Source organism: Amaranthus tricolor, chromosome 13 (genome assembly GCF_026212465.1).
Source record: "Amaranthus tricolor cultivar Red isolate AtriRed21 chromosome 13, ASM2621246v1, whole genome shotgun sequence".
Lineage (NCBI taxonomy): Eukaryota > Viridiplantae > Streptophyta > Magnoliopsida > Caryophyllales > Amaranthaceae > Amaranthus > Amaranthus tricolor.
Window position 1 is genome coordinate 14,720,123 of NC_080059.1, and position 23,111 is coordinate 14,743,233.

A 23,111-nucleotide genomic window follows, 5' to 3' on the forward strand; every position below is an offset into this window, starting at 1 on the left:
TTATGTTAATGTGTTTATTAATGCGTTTAGTAATGCTAATGTGTTTGTTAATTGAATATTTTTCAATGTTAAATCATGCCTCTACTTACATGGCTTGCTATATATGTTAAAGAAAGTAAAAAAAAAAAAAACAAAAGAAAAAAAGCAAATCGAGAGAGGAGAAAGGGAAAAAAGGTTGTCATTCTTTTCAATGCTTTCAATCTGAACCTATTTTTTTGGTTGTGTCTGGTAAGCTATTGCTATGCTCTAGATTGAGTATGTTCGATAAGTTCATTGGTGTTGAGAAGAGGTCAACCGTTGCCTAAAGTACCATTTAATTACACACCATAGATCTCTCCTCTTGTTTGATGTATCAGAAATTGCAAATGGTAAGCTTTCGTATAACCAAATTGTAGAGTTTTTGAGGAGTTTTCTATATGCAACTTATAACATATCACGCATGTACTTTGCATCACCCAACTTGCAATGTGCGTTGTAAAGAAGCATGAAGCAAATGCAGAATTCTTTAATGCCACAAAAGATAAAGATAATGTATTTGGCCACATTGCAGAGGTACATTGAAGTTTTGTTTATTTATCCCTTGTTGAAATTGAATCTTAAAATTAAGCCATTGTTGAAATTTATTTATCCCTTGCACATTGAAGTTTTGTTTTTTGAATTGTGGGCTGAAAAAAGGCTTTGATTACAAAAGAAAATCTGTCGAAGTTGACGAACAATTTTCATAAAATTTCATTCATTTGATGGTGCCCCGTGGAACTCTGAACCTTGGATCTGCCACTGCCCTTAGCTATACATAATAAACAAATTCATCCCCCAAATACATTAAAACTGAACAATCCTATTCATGTATTAGACCCTTGATTTTCTTAGTTTTTCATTAGATAAACATAATAAAATATGAAAATAAAATAGGTAATATTATGGACCAACATGAACCAATATGATGCCACCCTTAAATTTTGTACCATGTGATTATTTGTGATCCCATATTAAGCATGTAAAAAATTCTGACTTGTGAAAAAATGTTTTAAACCCAAGTGTTTCAAGAACCAACGTAACCGGCCTATGAACACTCGATCTTGGATCAAAAGGTATATGAGAAAGGTATTGTTTTCTTTTTACCCTTTTGTTCATTATATAGTAGTTGAGTATTTTTTATTGATTGACAAGTTGACAACATTTATTATGACATGCCCACTAATTCTTTTATGTGTTTTATTTCTCCCCATCATACTTCAATTTTTTCTAAAGTCCAATTAAGAATAATGATGGATCAATTGATCATACACTTATTTTTATTTACTACTCCCTCCTATTATCTTTACTTGTCCCATTTGGTTTTGGCACATTTGCCAATGCACGTTTTTAATCTTAAATATCTCTAATTGTGCTTGAGTAAAAATTATAAAAAGTTGATATTAATAAAATTTACAATAAAACGAATTAAACAAGAACCCACATGACTATGTTGTAACTTATAGATTAATAACAAATCACATAATAAGGGTGATTGATAAATAGTGTTGAAAAACCAAATGGGACAAGTAAAGCGAATAGAAGGGAGTATTAAATTTAGTAAATACAATCTCCATTCCACTAAAAAGGGGACATTTTCTTTTTCACGCTATCCAATGCATTTATTCAATGCTTAATATCACTTAAAATACATAAGGAAATATTATTAAAAGTGGATATTAATAATCTTTACATTAAGATGAATCAACCAAGATCTCACTTGAGTATGTTTTAAATTATAGATTAAGAATAATATAAAAATTAAGAGTAATAAGTGAATAGTGTCAAAAAGCAAATGTCCCCTTTTCAGTGGAATGAAGGGAGTAATAATTTTTATCAAATATGTTTATCTCTAAGTACTTTTATTTCATTTGAGAACTATTTTTCAAATTTTCGAGTCTCCATAGGCGTACCCAATACTAGGATGATGTCCCCGTATCCTTAAATTCTAAAAAAACATATTGGACACTGGGACCCACACCCGTACCCAATATACATACCCGAATCCAGGCAACATAGGTTACAACTAACGCATAACATATTTCTCTAACATGTATATTTAGGTACAATCTTGTGCTATTTTACTATTTTAGTAAATTTTAGCGCAATATAATGGATGTATGTTAATGTTTCATGCAAGTATCATATGAATATCATTATTTCACATATCAAACATGTTTTAGAATTGTTTTATGAGCTTTTAAGTCAAAAGTTGTGCCTCTCCTACAAAAAATTCTCGTTTTCGTTGTACGCCTCATGCGACCCTTTTGCGCCTCACTGTGCCTTGCGCCTTTTAAAATTAAGGTCTAGAATTCTTGTCCCATTCCCCATTGCGCAGACAATGCCCGAAATAAATTAGGTTCAAAATTCAAATCCTAATCTAAGCCTTAAGATAGAAAAGTGAAACATCATTACTCATCCAAAAAAAAAAATAACATGCATAACTTTGAATAAAAAACCACAACAAAATTCACACCTAACCTCAATAGTAGATGTGGCACTATGATGGACATGATGTCTTGCTGCATGAAGAAAACTGCAAGATGTTTCATACTGCACATTAAAGACAATATCAACTTATGAACAACATGATGAATCATAAGGATTTGTGAGATGGATATCACAATTATACACTACAAATTATCTTAGAAAGGGACTGAGAACTATGATAGAGATACATGTATATTTTAGTCACTCAAACAAATAACATTCTATAAATTACAGAAAACAACACTCCATAAAGTGAGCAAAGAATTGGCACTGACACCCAAAAAACTACTTGACTCACTATCCACTACATTGGAAATGCAAACATGAGCAAAGGCAGAAAAATAGCATATATAATGTTGTAAGTGTAACCCCATCAAAATCATCACAATATTGCAAGAAAAAATCAGTAACATGAATTGTGTAACCTTCATTAAATTATCAAGATGACATGATCACACACAAATAATACTTTGGATGGCATGAGGCCCCATCAAAATAATCCAAGAGGGCAGCAAGGTGCTATGAACGCAAAAACATACAATTTCAAACCAGAAGTAATTGATTTCTCAAGGCTTTTCTGACAACTTGAATTTTGGAACAAGACAGCCTCCTCCTATAACATGTTTCTTTTGTTTCTTTTAGGTGCAGGCGTTTGGCCTTTCCATTGAAAATAAATTAAAAAAAAAAAAAAAACTCCATTTCTTAACAATTCAAATTTTCTAGATTATGCATTTAAAAGAAAACTTAGGATAGTTCTTTTAAAACCATGGTGTAAAAATGTGGTGGCGATCGTGAGTCGCGGTAGCGGAAAAATGTGATTATCCCGTAATGGGTCGCGGTTTTCATACATAATGTATTTATTTATTTTTAAAATTTTTTAAAGTGATTTATTTAAAAATTACTACTATTATTAACAAGTTGCATATTAAAATGCTTATATGTTAATAATTAAACATAGTCAAATGATATTATTTATATGTGGTCCCCATTTAAACTTTATTAATTCCATTTGTCTTATTAATTTGAGATAGATTAATGAAAATGAGACAAATTTAGTGGGACGAAAGAACTAATAACTTATAAAATACCATACAACACCATTTATTAATAACTTTGATTAAAAATTTTAAACTCCACATTTGATCATTTACTACAGCTGGCTGCTACAATACTGAGGTGAGTTGAAAGAAAGTAATTATTGAAGAAGTACAATCTGCATCAAGAGTCGTCAGTAAATGTAATTATTCAGCTGTAAAAGGCTTTTAGTTTCTAGCTTTCTTGAGAAGTTCAATCAAATGGAGGTGAGAGATTGTAATTTCTCATCTTCAACATGAAGACATGAACTCCGACGGTCCAACCTCACCAACAATCCGTAAAATACAATTCAGCGGCAAAAAAGATTCATAGCAACTTCAATACACATTATGAAAATCAGAAACCAAACCTTAAATAGAGTTTCTTGAAGATGGGATTAGAGAATCTGGTAAGTTTCTCGACTATTTTTCAATTTTTTTTTTTTTTTTTGTGTTTTTGCTCTATTGTTTTTTGAAAGTTTCTTGAAAATTTGCAAATCTCGCTCGTGATTATGAGATTTCCGGTCTGAAACGGTCGTACTGTCCGAATTCTGTTTTGATGCGTCTCTTTTTAACTCGTCATTACAAAACGCGGTATCTCGTAACCGTGAACTAAAATCCCGTTACAAAATGGCCGCATCGAGATATAACGGCCGCATGTTTACTCCATGTTTAAAACCTAATATACGTAAAATAAAAAGGGATTAAAATGGCTAATATGTTAGAATAACAACCTACAATGGTTGTTACTCCCAGATTTTAAACCATGAGTTACGTAACGGACTTTTGCGTAGTGATAAGTTCATAATCTATCATAAAGCGACGGTAATGAAACATAACGACTTCATTTTTATTTCATCTCCTAACCCAGCTTTATAAATTAATGATCTTCTTTAGTCAAACCTTTTTCACATAGATCACCCACATGTCTATAATATAAAACCTAATCATCCACATAAATAGATGTCACAAATTGCAATCAAAAACAGCAATACCAAAGCACGCCTATGAGAGCTTAGCGCTTAGTGCTTAGTGCTTAGTGCTTTGATTCAATTGTGGAACATTGTGAATTAACATAAATATTGTCACATCTGATGTCATGGGCCAAACGCAATGAACATCACTAGACAACCAAAATTTAGCACCGCTTCAATCTTAAACCCTAATATCCCATGCAACTTCCAACCACAAGTACTCCTATTTATATAAATTCACTAATTGACAAAAACTCATAAACTTGCAAAGAAAAACATTTAAAGTATTGTTGGTTTATACATAATGCAAATTCTTCCCAATTTTCCGTGTCATTTTAATTAATATAATGTAATTACCTAAAAGACAACCCTTTTATGAGCTCAAGGGAAATAAGAGGAGCCTAAATTACAAAAAAGCTCCTACTTGGTCCACATTTTTACCGTAAATAATGCAATTTCTTCCCTATTGGTGAAAATTTTACCAACAATATCACAATGAAGGGGTAGTGAGGATCAAACCACCATGATTGGGAGGTCAAAAGTCGTACCACTTGAGCTCCCACTTGATCTCCTACTTGAGCATTACCAAATATATAATTCACATCATTTACATTCAAGAGGTTAGAATGAACCCAAAGCACTATATATAGCTTCACTATTCGTAAAAGAAGCAATAATGATGTATTCTATTCACCTTAAAAGATTTAAATATGTTGTTTGAATGAAAGCTCCCAATACATAACAAGAAGTTCTCATCAGATCAGGATTTTAGATAAATTAATTTACTCAAATTGAAAGACGAATCAGAAATTGGGTGTCTCTAATTCAAGGGCATGCGTTGAGAGAAAACTGTGATGAATCATTAAAGCTAGACATTTGCCTTTCTACCAATGAACACCTACTAAATTTATGTTTTTTTTTTTTTGTTTTTTCCAGCTTCCTCATAAGAATTTTCAGAACTCTAAAATCTAAACTACTTACATGAAGGCACATAAATTCAAAAAAATCTCATACTAGTGAATGATGGCAAATACAGCCAAAAGAAAACTTTCAAAGTAATATAAGAACAATAGAACACAAACGACCCAATCCTCGTGGTAGCACAAACATAAGTAGAAATAAACCAAATAAGAACATAAACTGAACCAATCTTAAGCAATGAAGTCCACAAGTCAACATTCAAGAAAAAAGCTAATCCATCCACATACAAAACATAATGAAAAAGAATGAGCAAAGGGGAGAAAGAAAGTAAAGATATTGATGCACCTTAGAAGTCAAAAGAGGATTTATTGTCGCATTAGAGTTGAACAATTGGTGATACATCGAAAATGCAGAATTCGAAGCTGATGAGCAAGAATAACACCATCGATATGCACTCACCACCCTTGAAGTCCGAGAAAATCTTTGGAAAAATAACATCTCTCTAATCATGCCAATAGGGGGACAAGATTGTAAGTAATAAAAAACATATCACATACTAAATGGGAATTGATAAAACACTTATTTTTTGTCGAACCAATCACATTTATAAATATACTACTAGTATTTTAAGCAACTACAATTAAAATTTCTACAACTTATACCCAAACACAATTGAGAATACTTTTAGGTTGTGTTTGGAGTTAAGTAATTCATTTCAAATTATAGATTTCAATTTTAAATCATAAAGGAAGAATTTGAGAATGACAAGGTTTGAGAACTCATTTTCAAATTCTCAACTTTAACTACATTTAAAATAATGGTAGTGGAATTGACTCAAATCTAAAATTGCATTTCATTGATTTATCAAACATTAAATTTGAGTCAATTTTAAATTTTCAAATGAAATCATTGTTTACAAACATAGCACTAAAGATATTGCAACTAAGAATATCTAATTTATACTAAGTTTGGTAAAAGTGGTACGTAAAGGACATCCTCCTAAATCTCATAATTCCAACCAATTACAGTTATAAATACCAAATTAACATCACTATGGTAAAAGTAATCAAAAAGTATTATACGAATCATGTTTGTTCCAATCACTACAATTAAAAATTATTGGTTGACTTGATGTTGATAAAAATGAGCTGCTAACTATTATGAAACATAAACATTATCATAATTAACATTTCCATCACCCATTACACAATCACATAATGATAAAGAGAAGAAAAAAGAAGAAAACTTGGTCAACAATCAACATATCCAGGAATTAAACATTAAAATTTAAAAGGCTCACAAATAAAATTTATATTCAAGCAATTAATGAGATAACAATTTCAAAATTACATTTTAATAATCACTAGCTAGGCCACATACGAATATTTCATAAATTTCAAAGCTCAAACAATTAATTAATTAATTAATCAACTAGAGTGCGAGCATTAACAAAAAATGCACAAACTAATTTCTGATAACAAAGAAAGAACAAATGAACGATATATATTTCTTCCTAACCAAATTCAGTTATTTCTTCCTGCTCCTTTCAATGCGTCTGAATTTAGCAAAAACAATTCAAAAATAAAACAATACCTCAGACAGATTAGCGTCAGCAGAAACGGCGACTAATATATACTTCATAGATATTTTTGATGATAAATAAAGAAGGACAAATATTGATCAAATTTGGAGTAATTGTTGAAAATGTCCACGGACTTGAATAATAAACTATAAACCTAAACAAATCAAAATTTCATAGATATTTTTTCCTGCTTACTTCCAATGAATTTGAGTTCAGATATTAAAAAATTTTCAAATATCAAAAAATACCTAAGACAATAGCCTCAAAAACTTTATCAATTCGGCGGCAACGGCTGATAAGATAATCGTTTAACAGCAAAAGTTGAGCACAAAGAAGAATCAGGAAACCGCCAATAAAGGCCACAAAGTAGTTCAAAAAAGCGTCGTGGTTACACGTCGGGAAATTTCCGGCGCATGAAAAAAGCGACGAGAAGAGGGGATAGAAAGGAGGTGTTCAATAACGACGACTGAGAATGGGAAAAATTGGAACTTGTTGAGCAGGAAGAAGTTCAAGAAAAGGGTTTTTTTTTTTTAATTTAAAGGCACGTGTTAAGTCACATGAAGTGGTTCATTTGTCTTCCTACCTAGTTCCTAACCTATAGTGAATAGTCTAACCATAACAAAATAAAATAAAAACTTAAATAAGGTATGTGGTATGCCATTTGTTACTGAGATGAAAAATCAGTCTACTACCGTGCTCTTTTGTGCACCACCTGTATAAGGTTTTAAGTTTTGGGGCAAACTACTAGTTCATACATGTGGTAAATTTTTAACGTGGAAAATTATATAGAACAATTTAGTTTTTTTTTTTTTTTTCTTATAATAATCTCATCTATTAATTAATTATGAATAATTTAAACTTTAGATAATATATGCCTATAGTAAACACGATAATCAGATGACTTGCTATACTAAGTTTTATTCTTTAAAAATAGATAAACACAATAAAATATCGAAAAAGTGTAAAAAAAATGTTTAAATTTTGTTTTTGATTTTTTTTATTATTTAAAATCTTTTATGTAAGTTTTTAAAATTTTTCTCTAATTTTACATTAATTTTCAGTTTACTTTTTTAATAAATTAACTATTATAGCAAGTTATCCGGTTACCCGAGTTTACTCTAAGAAAATACTCCCTAAAGTTGGGATTATTATGGTTAATTAATAGGTGAGATTATTGTAGAAAAATCATGAAAAGATCATATTATTCTAGGTAATTTTTCATTTTAATAATATACTATTTTTGCCTTGAATGCTACGTATATACACTTCCAAAACACTTTTTTTTGGGGAAATTATCATTGGTATTGCTAAGTTTTTGCACTTTATCATTGTTATCCCTAAATTTTTTTTTTAATTATCAATGGTACCTCTATCATTTAATGCTTCTAACAACCGTGACATTAATGTAGTTTTGGTCGTTTTCTATATGCTTATTTTGAAATTTAGCTAACTATGATTAGTTTGTCTTCCCTTATAAACTCACGATTAACTCCCTTGCTTTCTCAATCTTTCTCCATCTTCACTTTTGCTTTTACTATTCCTCTCCATCCATAGCTTCCTCAAGGTACTCCTCATCTAGCACTAAGGTGTAGTTAGGAAGTTCTACAAGGCCATCTAGAACCCCAAACGTGAATTTCATTGAAGTTGGTGTAACATCCATCTTGTTTAATAATAATAATAATAATAATAATAATAATAATAATAATCAATAATCAATAATATAGTAATAATAATTCTATATAAAAAATAAATTTTAGAAATTTAAAAATAAAAAAAATAAAAATAACTCTCCATTAACAAATAACTTCCCACTTCTTCCTCTAAATCTTATAACTAACCTTACTTACCTATTATAAATTAAACCAATTACCCTTAATTCATTCACATTATTACTCACACTTCCTTTTTCTCCTACAAACTACTTCCTCCATCTCCCATTTGTTTAAAATTCAGTCAAGAAAACGCAAGATTTCGATATTAAAGGTATGAATTTCATCATTTTGTTAGAGGTTTTTATATCCAAAACCTAAAAATTTATGCTAATTGAAAAATATCCATCTTTTATTTGATAAAAAAATATATTTCTGACCTTAGTTTTCTGACAATACGACGGTCACCGGAATACCATCGGCGTGCGACGGCGGCCACCGGAGTCACCGCCGACCGGCACCTTCTCGTTCTTCCTTCTCCCTTTCTCCTTCTCTCCCTCACTTCTTTTCATTTCGTGGATTGGGGCTGTGTAACCCAATTCTATTTATTTTATTTATTTATTTTTCTTCTTTTCTTTTTTTTTTATATAAATCCTATTTAATTATTATTTAAACTTTATCTTTTTCTTTTAAATCATTACTTCTACTCTTTAAAATTTTAAGTACATTTTGAAATTGTTTTTTTTAAATAAAATAAATTATGTATATATAACGAGAATCTTTTAACTTATTTATTTTGAATGGGTTGATCGGGGTATTAAATTGAGATATATTATTTTCTCGTGTAGACAGCGGATTCGTAGACAGAGATTATTATGAGCGTACGTTGTCTAGGATCGCGTGACAAGGTAATTCTCAATGTCCATCTAATTAGGACTATCCCGTTAGTATTATGTGCTAAGTGATAATTGATGTGTTTAAATGAGTGCATGATTTGATATGACATTATTTTATATGATGTTATGCTTAATATATTCTCAAATTATATTTATTATTATTTTTGTCAAACTTGAATTTATAATTACTATTTTTTTTTTTTGATAAAATTTATGTTATTATTTTGATAACGAAATTAGATACGGTTTAATTTGAAAGAGAAATACTTATAATGTTATTATTTTGATGAAAGTTATATTATTATTTTAATAATGATTTTAAATGCGATTGAATTTGGGAGAAAAATTGTAACACCCCAGAATTTTCGACCCCTTAACGAAACCGAAACCGTAAAGGACGGGAGGAAATTCGGGTGTTACATAAAAGAAAAGGAAAAGAATTTAGATAAACGTTAAATATTAACTTTACCAAGGTGAGTGGAAATTTTGGCAGCATCTGCCTTAAAACTGTGCGCCTTTATAGAAAAATAAAAGTTAATTTAGAAACTAATAAAGTAAAGGCACCAACGGCCTATCAAGGGTATGTCACGGCGGAATGATTCGTCGCCGGCTTCTCAAATCAACATGCGAAGCATGGATCGTGGTTCCAGTGTTGACGTTTGCGTTTTAAAAAAACTTAATTCCTTAAAACCATACAGAGTTATAAACTACGCAGCATAAATACAAATATACGAGGGAGGATGCACGGCCTCATAAAAAAACATATACAACCAAAGTTTACAAAAGATAACAAAAGCTACAAAATCGAAAGATTGCGGTATGACACAGGTTATGCTTCGCCCTCATCACTCTCCCCAAATGCAATGCAATGCAAAAGAAGCTCCAGTACCAAAGGCCAATGTGTCAAAGCAGGACAATCATAGAAAGTCATCAACAATCAAACATAAACACACGTACACGTTAGTAACTAGCATCAAATATAATAAGGCCAACTACTAGATAACATTATATAAAACAACATAAGATGATTTCATAAAATGCAAGCACAGATAGTAACCGTTTATCGGCCACTTATACTTCTTAATTTCATTACGTGCTTTCCAACCCGAACCATGTGTTCTTAGGTAGGATACAGGTCTTCACGCTCCTCTTTTCAAACATAAACTCTTGCAAAATACGTATAGTTCAACTCGACCAAGGCATTAATAGAATACCTAACACATGACCTTATAGAGCTTGTCTATCTTAAGGTAAGCGTGATCATAGTCTGTAATACCCTTGAGGTAACTTAACGGCACACTTCTCACTAGCATAAAGTATTCTATCAATAAGTAAATGTTCTATCAATGAGTAAATATTCTATCAAAGAGTAAACGTTCTATCAACATGTAAGCTTTCTACCAAAGAATGAACCTTCTATCATTAAATAACTTTCGATCAATGAATAAACTTTATATCAATGAATATTTCTATCAGTGGATCTTTTCTCTACTTCCTGGCATAGTGACACGGCCAAGGGCGTTATCGGCCACCCGGCGCCCATGGCAAAGTATGAGCTCATGCCCCCTCTGTAACAACCGTTTTTTTTAATAATAATAATAATAAATAAATAAATTTCAGAAAAAAAAATAATAAAAAAAAAAAGAAAACATAACTCCCCATCAACAATAACTTCCCACTCCTCCCTTTAAACCTTATAACTAACCTCACTTACCTCTTATAAATTTAACCAATTACCCTTAATTTCATTCACATTATTACTCACACTTCCTTCTTCTCCTATAAATTACTTCCTCCATCTCCCATTTGCTTAAAATTCAGTCAAGAAAACGCAAGATTTTGATATTAAAGGTATGAAATTTCATCTCTTTATAATATTGTTCTACCAATTTCAATCCAAATTACACATTTTGCATTTGAAAAAAAAAATTAATTATGACCTTAGCTTTTCCGGCGATACGACGGTCACCGGGATAACACCGGCGTGCGACGGCGACCACCGGAGCCACCGCCGGCCGACACCTTCTCCTTCTTCCTTCTCCCTTTCTCCTTCTCTCTCCTCCTTCCCTTTCTTCTTTCTTTTTCGTGGGTTTCTGAAACTCACCCACTTTTCTTTTTTTTTTTTATATATATTATAATTATGATTATTATTATTATTATTATTATTTTTTTAACCCTTACAATTTTAAATCTTATAATAAAATGAGTTAACTATGTTATTTAAAACCTTGCTCTTTTATACTACTCTTACAATTTTAAATTACATGTTTAAATTTATTCCTTTTTTTTAAATTAAAGTATATAAAATAAAAAGGAGTCTTTTAAATTATTTTTGAATGGGTTGATCGGGGTATTAAATTGAGATATATTATTTTCTCGTGTAGACAGCGGATTCGTAGACAGAGATTATTAGGAGCGTATGTTGTCTAGGATCGCGTGACAAGGTAATTCTCAATGTCCATCTAATTAGGACTATCCCGTTAGTATTATGTGCTAAGTGATAATTAATGTGTTTAAATGGGTGCATGATTTGATATGACATTATTTTGTATGATATTATGTTTATATATTCTCAAATTATATTTACTATTATTTTTGTCAAACTTGAATTTATAATTTTTATTTCGATAAAATTTATATTATTATTTTGATAACGAAATTAGATACTATTTAAATTGGAAGAGAAATATTTGTGATATTAATTCCTATTGCCACCAATTGATGTTAGAATGGTGATTTGGAAAATGAGATTTCAGTTGGATAATTCCTGAGATATATATTTATTAGGAAAAATTTATGATCCTAAAATAAAATAAATAATGTATGTTTGATTATATGTTTGCGTGATCGCGACTAATTATAAAAATCTATTAAATCACGTAAAGTGTAACTCGAGGGAAATGAAGCTCTTATATTTGTTGTGATCCAAGTATAAGGGTGATAAACAGGTTGCCCTGTTTGGTTAGTATAGCTGCCGACAGGTATTATTATTATTATTTCTGATACTTGATACGATGTTTGGTCTTCCTTCTATTTGTTGTGATCCAAGTAGAAGGGGTGTGCACACTAGGATTCCCTGAGACTACTCTGCTGGCCTTGAATTATTTGGGGTGACGACCTCTTGATGAAGTAGGTATAGGGGTAAAGCCTCGGCCTACTGGCGTTCTCGTTCCCTCAAATTAAAAATTGATTATGTGTTTGTCATTATTAAATATCAAATTAACAAATTGGTTTATGTGATATTATATATATTGTTTTTCAAAATTGTTTTCTTTTAAACTCAGCTATGTATTATTTTCTAAAATTATTTTCAATTTAATTATATCTTATTTTCTTAAAATCATTTTCAAACTTAATCGTTTTACGGGATGGAGTTGGAATTACTCAATTTCCTGATTTTGGGAGTTTTTCCCTTGTTTTTCTTGCATTCTTATGTTGCAGGTTATTGATTGCGTGGGAATCGTGGAGTGAGGATCACTTAGAAATATAGCTTTTACTAGAGTCGTATTTCAGTTAAAATTTTACCTTAAGTCGTTTAAATTTTATATGGACATAGATTGCGTTTCAGTCTTCTCTTATGTTGTAAGACCCTTTGTTGGATTTAAAGTTATTAAGTTATTTCTTAGTCGTTAAGCCTTACATTTATTTTATTAGAAATAGATGTGGCGGTAACACTCCCATGAGTAGGTTTTGGCTCATGTTTTTCATTAAAAGTGTCTTCAAAAGTCCGACCTATTCTAAGGGTGTTACACCCTCCAGCTGACCCTCTCGGGTCCTAACTTCGGGAAAAACTAACACACTGGGGTACTAAACCAGTGAAGAGGTCACCATATTGGGGTTTGCAAGGCCCGCATGGTAACATCTCGGTCAAGGGGCGGTATCGTCCACCCGACGCCCAATGACCCAAGCATGCTCATACCCCCCTTACGGTGGTCCCGTCGAACCTCACCTAGGGGACTACTAAATCAACCGGACATAATCCAGTTGAGTCACACCAGCTAATCATAATCTAATACTTTATCAGATGGGAATAACTTCCACTTTCGACTATTAATGAGTGCCCGGGGATAGCAGCACGCCAAAACCTACTGAGCCACTCAACAAATATATGAAATTCACCTATAAAGGATTCATTCTAACTCCAATTAAGGCATAACCTAATTCTAAAATAAATAAGGGGGTGGTTCCCGCCTTCTATTAACACTCTCATTCTCTAAATTATTCTAAGCGCAAGGATTTCATAGTCGATAGCTCTTCATATAAAGTGTACTCACTAGTATCTCATAGTTTTGATGCAGTGCATATTATTACAATAAACAATAATGTCTTAAATAAAATTGCATATAAGGGTTCGTTACTGCGTGTACGTACCTGTAAGCGTCACTGCACAATCAAAAGTCACAAAATCACCCGACTAAGGCTCTACTTTCCTCTTACAAGATGGACACCTATATAAGTTATGAGTAGAACTAATAAGTTCCCTTAAATACCTTGCCATACCAAACTAAATACCAAAGTAACCGCTATCACCCATTCAACATGAGTTTCCGATTACTCTAGCTCGCACACAACTCATTCAATACAAGTCAAAATCATTAACTCAACATAACATAAGTCTTTCCATCAATTTAAAGTAGAAGTATGTGTGAATCGTTTCTTTACATTAACTAATTTTGAGCATATCGGCTCGCGTTACCCAAATATAACTAATCACAACTAAATCTTACAATTTTAATATAATATTAAAATAACGATAAGGCAAATCTTAGAGTTATCGTATCGAGATATCATTTGTTACATTCTCTAAAGCTATTAAGAACTATAGTCAAAACAACACGACAATTAACTTTAGCAACCATCGACGATAAGCTGACATTATGCTCTTGGCTTACTAATATCATGTATCTATAACTTCAATAACAACGTAATAAGGGTATTTGTAATTCACAACAATCAAACCACAACAATTAGTAGCTATTATTCTTAATCAATCAAAATCACTTTCATAGTCAACTAACATCAACACCGTTACTAATTATTCAAAACAAAAACCAATCGACTAAATCTTAAAACAACTTTTAAAGTAATTTGATCAATCATCACAAAAATATAGTATAAAACACGCATCATTAGTAATTTCATCTTTAAATCCAAGTCCTAATCGTTTCGTGTTCAAAGATAACATATTTAATTACTACCCATACTAAGATTCAAAGAAACTAATACAAAATCAACACACCACCCAAAATTTCAAATCACACTTCAAACCCTAAATCATAAACATGTTTAATTCATCAATCAAATTCTTACCCACCAAAAAGATCCAATGAAATTAATACAAAACCAACATTAAACTCAATATACTTAATAAAACTCCAATTAAGGCTAGAAAATTAATTAGAGAAATAAAGAGATGGCTTACTAAGATGAAACAAGAGAAGGGTGAAGAAGGGAGGAGTTGGTATGGTGGTGTTGTGCTGTTGCTGCCGGGAAAACCACCACGAAGGTGGTTGCCGCTGCTTGGAGACTCACGAGCTGCAGGGGGGAGGAAGAGAACAAAGCAGCCACTGCTGCTGGGTGCCGTGAGGGAGGAAAGCGCGCTGCTGCTACGGTGGCTGCTCACCGGTGGAGGAAGAATGTGGCTGTTGGTGGTGGTGTGCCGCAGTGGAGGGATGAGAGAAGGGAAGAGGAGAGGAGAGGGAAAGGTGAAGGCGTGTTTTGAGTGAGTGAGGGAAGGAGTAGTTACAACCCTAACCTGTCCTTTTATATTATTTACACACATATTTATTTATTTATTTACCTAGGTTCATTTTCTTACGAGGCCCAACCAAGAAACTCATCTTTGTATGCTCACACATTTTAAATAAAATAATTATTTTGATTCGAACCCCTTTATAGCATCGTAATTGTTTTTTTTTTAATATAAATATATGTTAATTAAATTCGTATATGAAAGGAATTTATTAAAACTACTTCAAAAATTAATTTAATATAATTATAAAATACTCGAAAGCTATTAAAATATTAATTAATGACATCAGAAAATCCCAGTGTGTTACAAAAATATTATGATATTAATATTGCAATTGAATATTCTTGAGATATATTTTTCTTGGGAAAACCTATGATCATAAAATAAAATGTATAATGTATGTTTGATTATATGTTTGTGTGCACGCGACTAATTATTAAAATAAATTAAATCACGTAAAGTGTAACACGAGGGAAATGAAGCTCTTATATTTGTTGTGATCCAAGTATAAGGGTGATGAACAGGTTGTCTTGTTTGGTTAGTATAGCTGCCGACATGTATTATTATTTCTGATACTTGATACGATGTTTGATCTTCCTTCTATTTGTTGTGATCCAAGTAGAAGGGGTGTGCACACTAGGGTTCCCTGAAATTACTCTGCTGGCCTTGAATTATTTGGGGTGACGACCTCTTGATGAAGTAGGTATAGAGGTAAAGCCTCGGCCTACTGGCGTTCTCGTTCCCTCAAATTAAAAATTGATTATGTGTTTGTCATTATTAAATATCAAATTAATAAATTGGTTTATGTGATATTATATATATTGTTTTCACAAAATATTTTTTTTTAACTCAGCTATATATTATTTTTTTTAATTATTCCAATTTGATTATATTTTATTTTCTTAAATCATTTTCAAACTTAATCGTTTTACGGGATGGAGTTGGAATTACTCGATTTTCTGATTTTGGGAGTTTTTCCCTTGTTTTTTCTTGCATTCTTATGTTGCAGGTTATTGAGGATCACTTAGAAACATAGCTTTTATTAGAGTCGTATTTCAGTTTAAATTTTTCTTTAAGTTGTTTAAATTTTATATGGACATAGATTGCGTTTCAGTCTTCTCTTATGTTGTAACACCCTTTGTTGGATTTAAAATTATTAAGTTATTTTTTAGTCATTAAGCCTTACATTTATTTTATTAGAAATAGATGTGGCGGTAACACTCCCATGAGTAGGTTTTGGTTCATCTTTTTCATTAAAGGTGTTTTCAAAAGTTCGACCTATTTTGAGGGTGTTACTGTTGGTGATAGCTGGGCCATGTTGAAAAAATGCTACTTTGACCCAACTAAGTTCTACAATGTTAGGGTCTCAAGTTCTGTAACAAATCTTTGAAGAATTTATTACAAGTGTATTTCGTGCCAAGAATTTGAATGGGCTTATTATGCAGATTTGAAGGAAAATCTTGATGAAGTTGCAATTCCAGAGGTCTAGGGGGTTGCTCCTGTGATGTTGAATGGGGAAGAATTTGCTGAACTCAAGGCTACTGGTTTAGGGTTGTCTAAGAAGATTGATAGCTTAATGAAGTTTATTGTTTTATGAAATTTGTTGTACTGTTTTACCTAATGTTGTTGGTTTTTGCCATTCTAAAGATAAGGCTAGCAAATATGTTTAGGGTTAATGTTGGTGGTAAGTTTAGTAAATAGGTATTAATGTTAGTGTTGGTGGTAAGGTTAGGAATTTTTTTATTCTGTAAGTATATCATTGTGAACTTCATCATTTGAAGCAATGAAAAGATACTATCAATATCCATTAGCATTCTACTCTCTTTATGTATGTATGTAAACAGCTGCTTTGTACAAAACCATTCCAAATTCACTGTAAACCATTCTATGATGTTATTTGTCATACAAAATAGGATGCATTATAAAACAAACTTCAAACATTGTGTACAAAATAGGATGCATTACAAAGCAAACTTCAAATATATAAAGAACTGGTGTTCATTCCAAAATAGGATGCTTTATAATACAAGACTTCTAAAGACATCTTTAACAGCTAAAAACATACATGCTAAGATGCCATCTAATATAATGTACTTAACAACTCCAAAACAATAGCATGAATCATCCATTTAAATACATACATCCTTCACCTTGCCTTGCCCTTCCTTGATGCCTTGCCCTTCCTAGCATAATTTATCCATCTTTGATGATAAAATTAATCATCATAAAATCATGGTAAGTTACTTATACTTCCAACCATCAAATTTATTTGATAAATAAAATGGATTATCATCATTTACACCAAATGATAAACAAGACCAAATAACCAAGATCACTTACTTTACCAATTTCCATGGATATAAAAACTTACTTAAACATGTAACATATTATACTTCTCTATTATCATAAAATTAATAAACATGAATTTAACATAGATAACTTAATAAATTTTACTTAATGTAAATAGTAGTAAAGATGTTACTTGACTTGTAGATTTTATCAACTCTTACACACTTGACAAATATCATCTCTACCAAGTAACTTTGTCCATCTTTCTTACATGATTTGATCAAAACAAAAAACAACGCAACCCTCCATGAACAAACGCATCATTTCATGAATCAACGTGTCCTTTTATCAAAGCAACACATTCTTTTTATCGAACCAATGCACCCTTTCAAAATTCTCTACGATTATCTCATCACCCGATCATGGTGTAATTTTCTTATAAGCAAACTTTAAAACTTCCCCAACAAATTTGTCAATTTTGACAAAGTTTGTGGTTAAAACTTTGAGACTTGCCATACTTATTTTAGAAATATGATGTTTTAGATTGTTGTAAATGTAACTTTAATTTTATTAAGCAAACATATAAAATAAAGTTACATAAACTTAGTAAGTTACAAAACATATGACAAGTTCAAACCTTTGCTTAACATACACCAAATGTGAACTTCATCATCAGGAATACCATATATTGAACATAGTAACGAGAAGATTTTGTATGTGAACTTCATATTAATTCTAGGCGAGATGCTCTTTCCTAAAACATCATTTCTTCCCTACTACGGTGCTTGGGAATATAAACCGGAAATATGTTCTGAGATACAAAGAATTACACTAAATTCCTAGTACAAGGAAATTAGAACGACATGAGTAAACTTAAGTGGAAGAAGAAAATGGAAATTTACAATCGAGGATTGCAAGTTCTCTATGTAAATTGCTAGAGAGGATAAGAAATTCAGAAATTACATGTATGTCTCATGTAAATCTCATATTAGAAATAACTTACACGTGCCTTCTATATTTATAGAAGAGTTTACAACCATTCATGAAGTAATATGTCACTTTATAAACCGCAACATCGATTCACGAATCAATGTCGATCATAAATCAATACATCCCAATACATTCACCGAATAAAACAAACATTGCAAAAACCAGCGCCAAAGTAGCAAGCCGCGACCTGGCCAACTCGCGAGCCGTGACCTGTGCTTATACCAAAACAGAAAATTTTGCAATCTTCGGATATTTTCAATTAATTATTAATTTAATTAATTTATTTGATTGAATTAATTTATTATTTTCGATAACCATTATACGCTCTAAATGACAACACGAGGTAGTGATCAACGTACCCAACTATTATGTAGTATCGATCCAGTCTCGACGAGGTTTCAATTTCTTGAGACATCATTGATGTATTCTCAACCGTTCAAAATATAAAACCACCTATAAAGCTTTCTTGTAACTATTCTGTAATTTTGAGATTCAATAAGTTCTATATTACGAATAAAATCTTCCTATATTCAAATCAATCTCAATTATAGTGAGATACAAACCTTTGTAATCCTTTTTCGTAATAAAGATTTGAGTAAAAAAATCAATCTTTTCAGTTATAGTAAGCCGACAAGCTTAGTCAATACGATTTTTCAATGAGATCGAAGTATTCAATGTAAACATATTTGTGCTTGACAGTAACTAACAATAGATTTGACTTAGCTAGCTAATGATCTTTGGTAAACAACAACTTTTTATTCAAAATTTAATACAACTATTCCCAATCTATGGCCAAATTAAAAAAAAATTCCCACTTTCCTTAAAATGGGAAAGTATTTCCAAGTTTACCGTCCACGTAGGATTGCTTTGAGAAAATTTTTTTTTTTAATGAAACCGCTACATGAAATGGCGGTTTTATTCAGGCATTTAAAGTAAAACGCCATCTGAGATGGCGGTTTGGTTAAGGTAAATTTTTTTTTTTAAAAAAAAAAAAAAGTAAAGTGGAGTAAACCGCCACTTGATTTGGCGGTTTGGTATTAGTACAAATCTCGATAATGTCGTGAGATGTTGTTCACTGCATTCCATTTTGCTCTTCATTCAACTTGCTGCCGGTTTTGCTAAAAAAAAAAAAAATTCTTCACTCTCATTTACTTCAAATTTACAATTCCTCTCATTCAACTAAGCTAATCAACTACATTCCCATCTTCTCCTTGTGTACTAGTTCATTTTCATCCTCATTTAAGGTATGAATAAAACCCTAATTTTTATTCAATATGCAAATTGTTTTTTTTGTTCATTATTGTTTGAATTGAAGTTATAAAAACGTTAATTGTTTGTTACATTCTATTGTTTTCATAATTTAAGCTTACGTTTTACACATTTGTAGTTGAATTTTAGGATTTGTTTTGTATGCATATAAAGTGTTTGATGAAATGCTTCAATGAAAGTTTATTACTTTGTAGGGTTAGTTTAATGGTTTTTGTATATATTCATGGTATTTTTAGCTTTTATATTTGAAATGAACCTTATAATAAGTGTTCTAATACCTTAGTATCACAAATTCTTGTATTCAAATTTACACTTCCCGTTATAGTGTATTGGGGTGAGGAAGTCATGATATTGGTTGCAAATTGGTAGCAAATTGGTGGAGATATCACATGAAAGATCATTATCCCATTGAAAAACATGTTGAATTGGTTGCAAATTTGGATAATGCGAGGGAAGTCATGATATTTTTTATGATTTTTATAACACTTATGGCGATGAAAAACACGTAACAGCGATCATGGCGATGCCGGGCCCAGTTGATCCATCAGTGCTTACGCTTCAGGCGACACACAGGAGCGTAGCTGCGTGGGAGGGCTCCACTGCCCAATTGGTTACTCGTCAGCACTACCAGGCGAGTATGTTACGGTGGGAGGTGGATGACAAGGTATTAGACGTAGTCGAGCTAGCTGGTTTCAGATACATTCACCGGTTGTTGGGAGGGGGCTTAGAGCTCGATCGAGCTCTTATCACTGCATTGGTGGAGAGGTGGAGGCCGGAGACACATACCTTCCACCTCACAGTTGGCGAGGCAACGATCACGTTGCAAGATGTGGCAGTTATCATGGGACTGCCGGTTGAAGGACAAACAGTCATTGGCCATGGGGAGGGAAATTGGCCAGCATTAGTACATGAGCTGCTAGGGGTTTGGCCGGAAAACCCTCAGGACCCCACCCAGCCGAAGATCATCGTTGGATCGTCATTGAAGCTGACTTGGCTTCGACAACATTTTAGCGCGCTTGAGGATGATGCAGATGATGTGACGGTTGACAGACATGCCCGAGCTTACATCTTGTACCTGTTTGGATGCATCTTGTTTCCAGACAAGAGCGGCGACTCGGTACAGTTGATATATCTCCCTCTACTGGGAGACTTGGAGCGCGTAGATGAGTACAGTTGGGGAAGTGCTACCCTAGCGTATCTGTATCGTAACTTATGTCGAGCATCTCGTAAGGGTGCCAAGGACATGGGTGGATGCTTGATGTTGTTACAGATATGGTCATGGGAGCACATTCATATAGGGAGGCCCATTATTCGGACGGTTCGACCGGATGGGCAACATGATCAGGAAGATGACGCGGATGATTTTGAACCGATATTAGGGTCACAGCATCGGCGCGGGATGGATCCTTTGGCAGTAAGGTAGCAACACTCAATTCACTATTCAAATTCATAATTTCACTATTTTATGATAGATGAAAATGTTAATCAATGTTTATTTGTTTGCAGCTGGCTTCGCGTATATCTTTCGAGATCCCACTCCCCACATACTCTCGTCTACTACAGGGACACACTAGATCGACAACGGGACGAGCAAGTTAGTAACATTTACTATTTGTATTAGTTATGAATAAATTGTATACATTACTAAGCATATTCATTTCTATTACAGATGACATGGCAGCCTTACACAGCGGCTATGATGGAAGCTCTACCGCACATATGTACATCGGGCCACGAGATTTGGAGATCGCGTTGTCCTCTTATTTGCTTTGACATCGTCGAGCTACATCTCCCGGATCGTGTCATGCGTCAATTCGGTTTGGAGCAGGTAATTCCGCAAGCCTGTGACACCCAACGTCAACTACATGCGATCGATCGGAGGATTGGGGACAAGAACTACCTCGTACAACATAGATCGCATGTAGATGCGTGGAACGACCGAGCATCTACATTGGTTGGAGGAGATAACTTCACAGGTCATAGCTCTGCTATGTACATGAGTTGGTACAGGCGCATCTCCATATTACGCCTAACGAACACCGCATTTGCGCAGCCAGGATCACATTACCATCCGACATCTACGTTACTGGTACGTTTTCTTTCAACACTCATAACAAATAGTAATAGTTTTAAGTAACTGTTTTAACAATATAATGATAACAAACAGGCTGAGCGCATCCGATCGGTGTTGATACAATGTAATGACACGATTCAAGGGGCCGCTACATCGCCAGTTAACGTGGGCTATCGGCTATGTTCTCAGACCTTAGGCTCCATTAATGCGTCGTTGACCGATGCATTGAGTCAAGCGGGTTATGAGTACCTCATACCGACTCCACCCGTCATTGGCGACGTAGATGACACATTCCACACTCCTTCTCCAACGAGTTCAGCCCATCGAGGTAGCTCTTCCGGAGGATCCAGTTCTCGGTCCACAAGAGGCCGCCAGCGTTCATCTACTCAGGGTCGGTCTTCCAGATCGCCATCGACATCCGCTACTATGTCGCCGTTTGTTCCCCCGTCTTCCATCAACACTCCTCCGCCACATCCATCGCCTCCGCAAAGGATTATCACATATCAGCGTGCTAGTCAACAACGAGCTCCTACTCTTAATGTCATTGCGGAGGTTGACGAGTTCACACCATCATCATCCATCGGTGCGCAAAACAAAAGGGGCCGGGGGTTGTAGTTTAACAAACTTTGTATATTCTTATATGATTTTAACTTCTTGTATATTCTTGTATGATTTTAACTTTGTATGATTTTCTAAGAATAGCTTGATGAAAATCAATAAAAAAGTAAATTAATCAAGAAAAAGTTCTACTTTGAATGTGGTTGATTTGAATCTAACATTTGGTGGACATCTTATGAGGATCTCTGATTTTTATGTCGGCACCCACACTTTCCTTTTGCTTTAAAGTTTGTTTATAATTGTCGTGTTACCAATTCTTACGAAGCATTTCTATATAGGCTTTAATTTTGCTTATTCTCAGAGTCCGAAGGTCTACAAAGCGAAATTTCAAATCAAGCTGGTTCGTAATTGATTAATATGGAATAGATGATATTGAACTAGTTTAATGCAGGTTACGTTCACAATTTAGGGGAAATGAAAGAAAAAAAAATTGTTGCAGGCCACCAGCAAACCGCCACATGAAGTGGCGGTTTACCAGGGACCAAACCGCCACATGAGATGGCGGTTTGCCTTGACCAA

General features: G+C 33.0%; 2 protein-coding genes across 5 annotated transcripts in view; one reads left to right on the plus strand and one right to left on the minus strand.

Moving 5' to 3' along the window:
• LOC130798146 (solanesyl-diphosphate synthase 1, mitochondrial-like) overlaps window positions 1-7,589 on the minus strand; it is a 30,150-nt gene extending 22,561 nt beyond the window's left edge. The window contains exons 1-3 of one of the 4 annotated variants that reach the window (XM_057661029.1): window positions 5,819-5,956; window positions 3,950-4,257; window positions 2,492-2,568 (exon numbers count right to left, since the gene is read on the minus strand). Coding sequence is in view for 2 of the 4 variants with exons in the window: in XM_057661026.1 (XP_057517009.1) it covers window positions 2,497-2,568; window positions 5,819-5,971 (225 nt within the window). In the remaining 2 variants the exon portion in view is untranslated. Of the gene's footprint in view, window positions 1-2,491; window positions 2,569-3,949; window positions 4,258-5,818; window positions 5,976-7,303 lie in introns of those variants that run through there. The other 3 variants (XM_057661026.1, XM_057661028.1, XM_057661027.1) reach the window with 3 other exon arrangements.
• Window positions 7,590-21,580: 13,991 nt separating this feature from the next.
• On the plus strand, window positions 21,581-22,704 carry LOC130798148 (serine/threonine-protein phosphatase 7 long form homolog). Its single transcript, XM_057661030.1, has 2 exons — window positions 21,581-21,989; window positions 22,068-22,704. The coding sequence occupies exons 1-2, from the start codon at window positions 21,597-21,599 to the stop codon at window positions 22,587-22,589; spliced, it is 915 nt and encodes a 304-aa protein (XP_057517013.1). The 5' UTR covers window positions 21,581-21,596; the 3' UTR covers window positions 22,590-22,704.
• The last annotated feature ends 407 nt before the right edge of the window (window positions 22,705-23,111 follow it).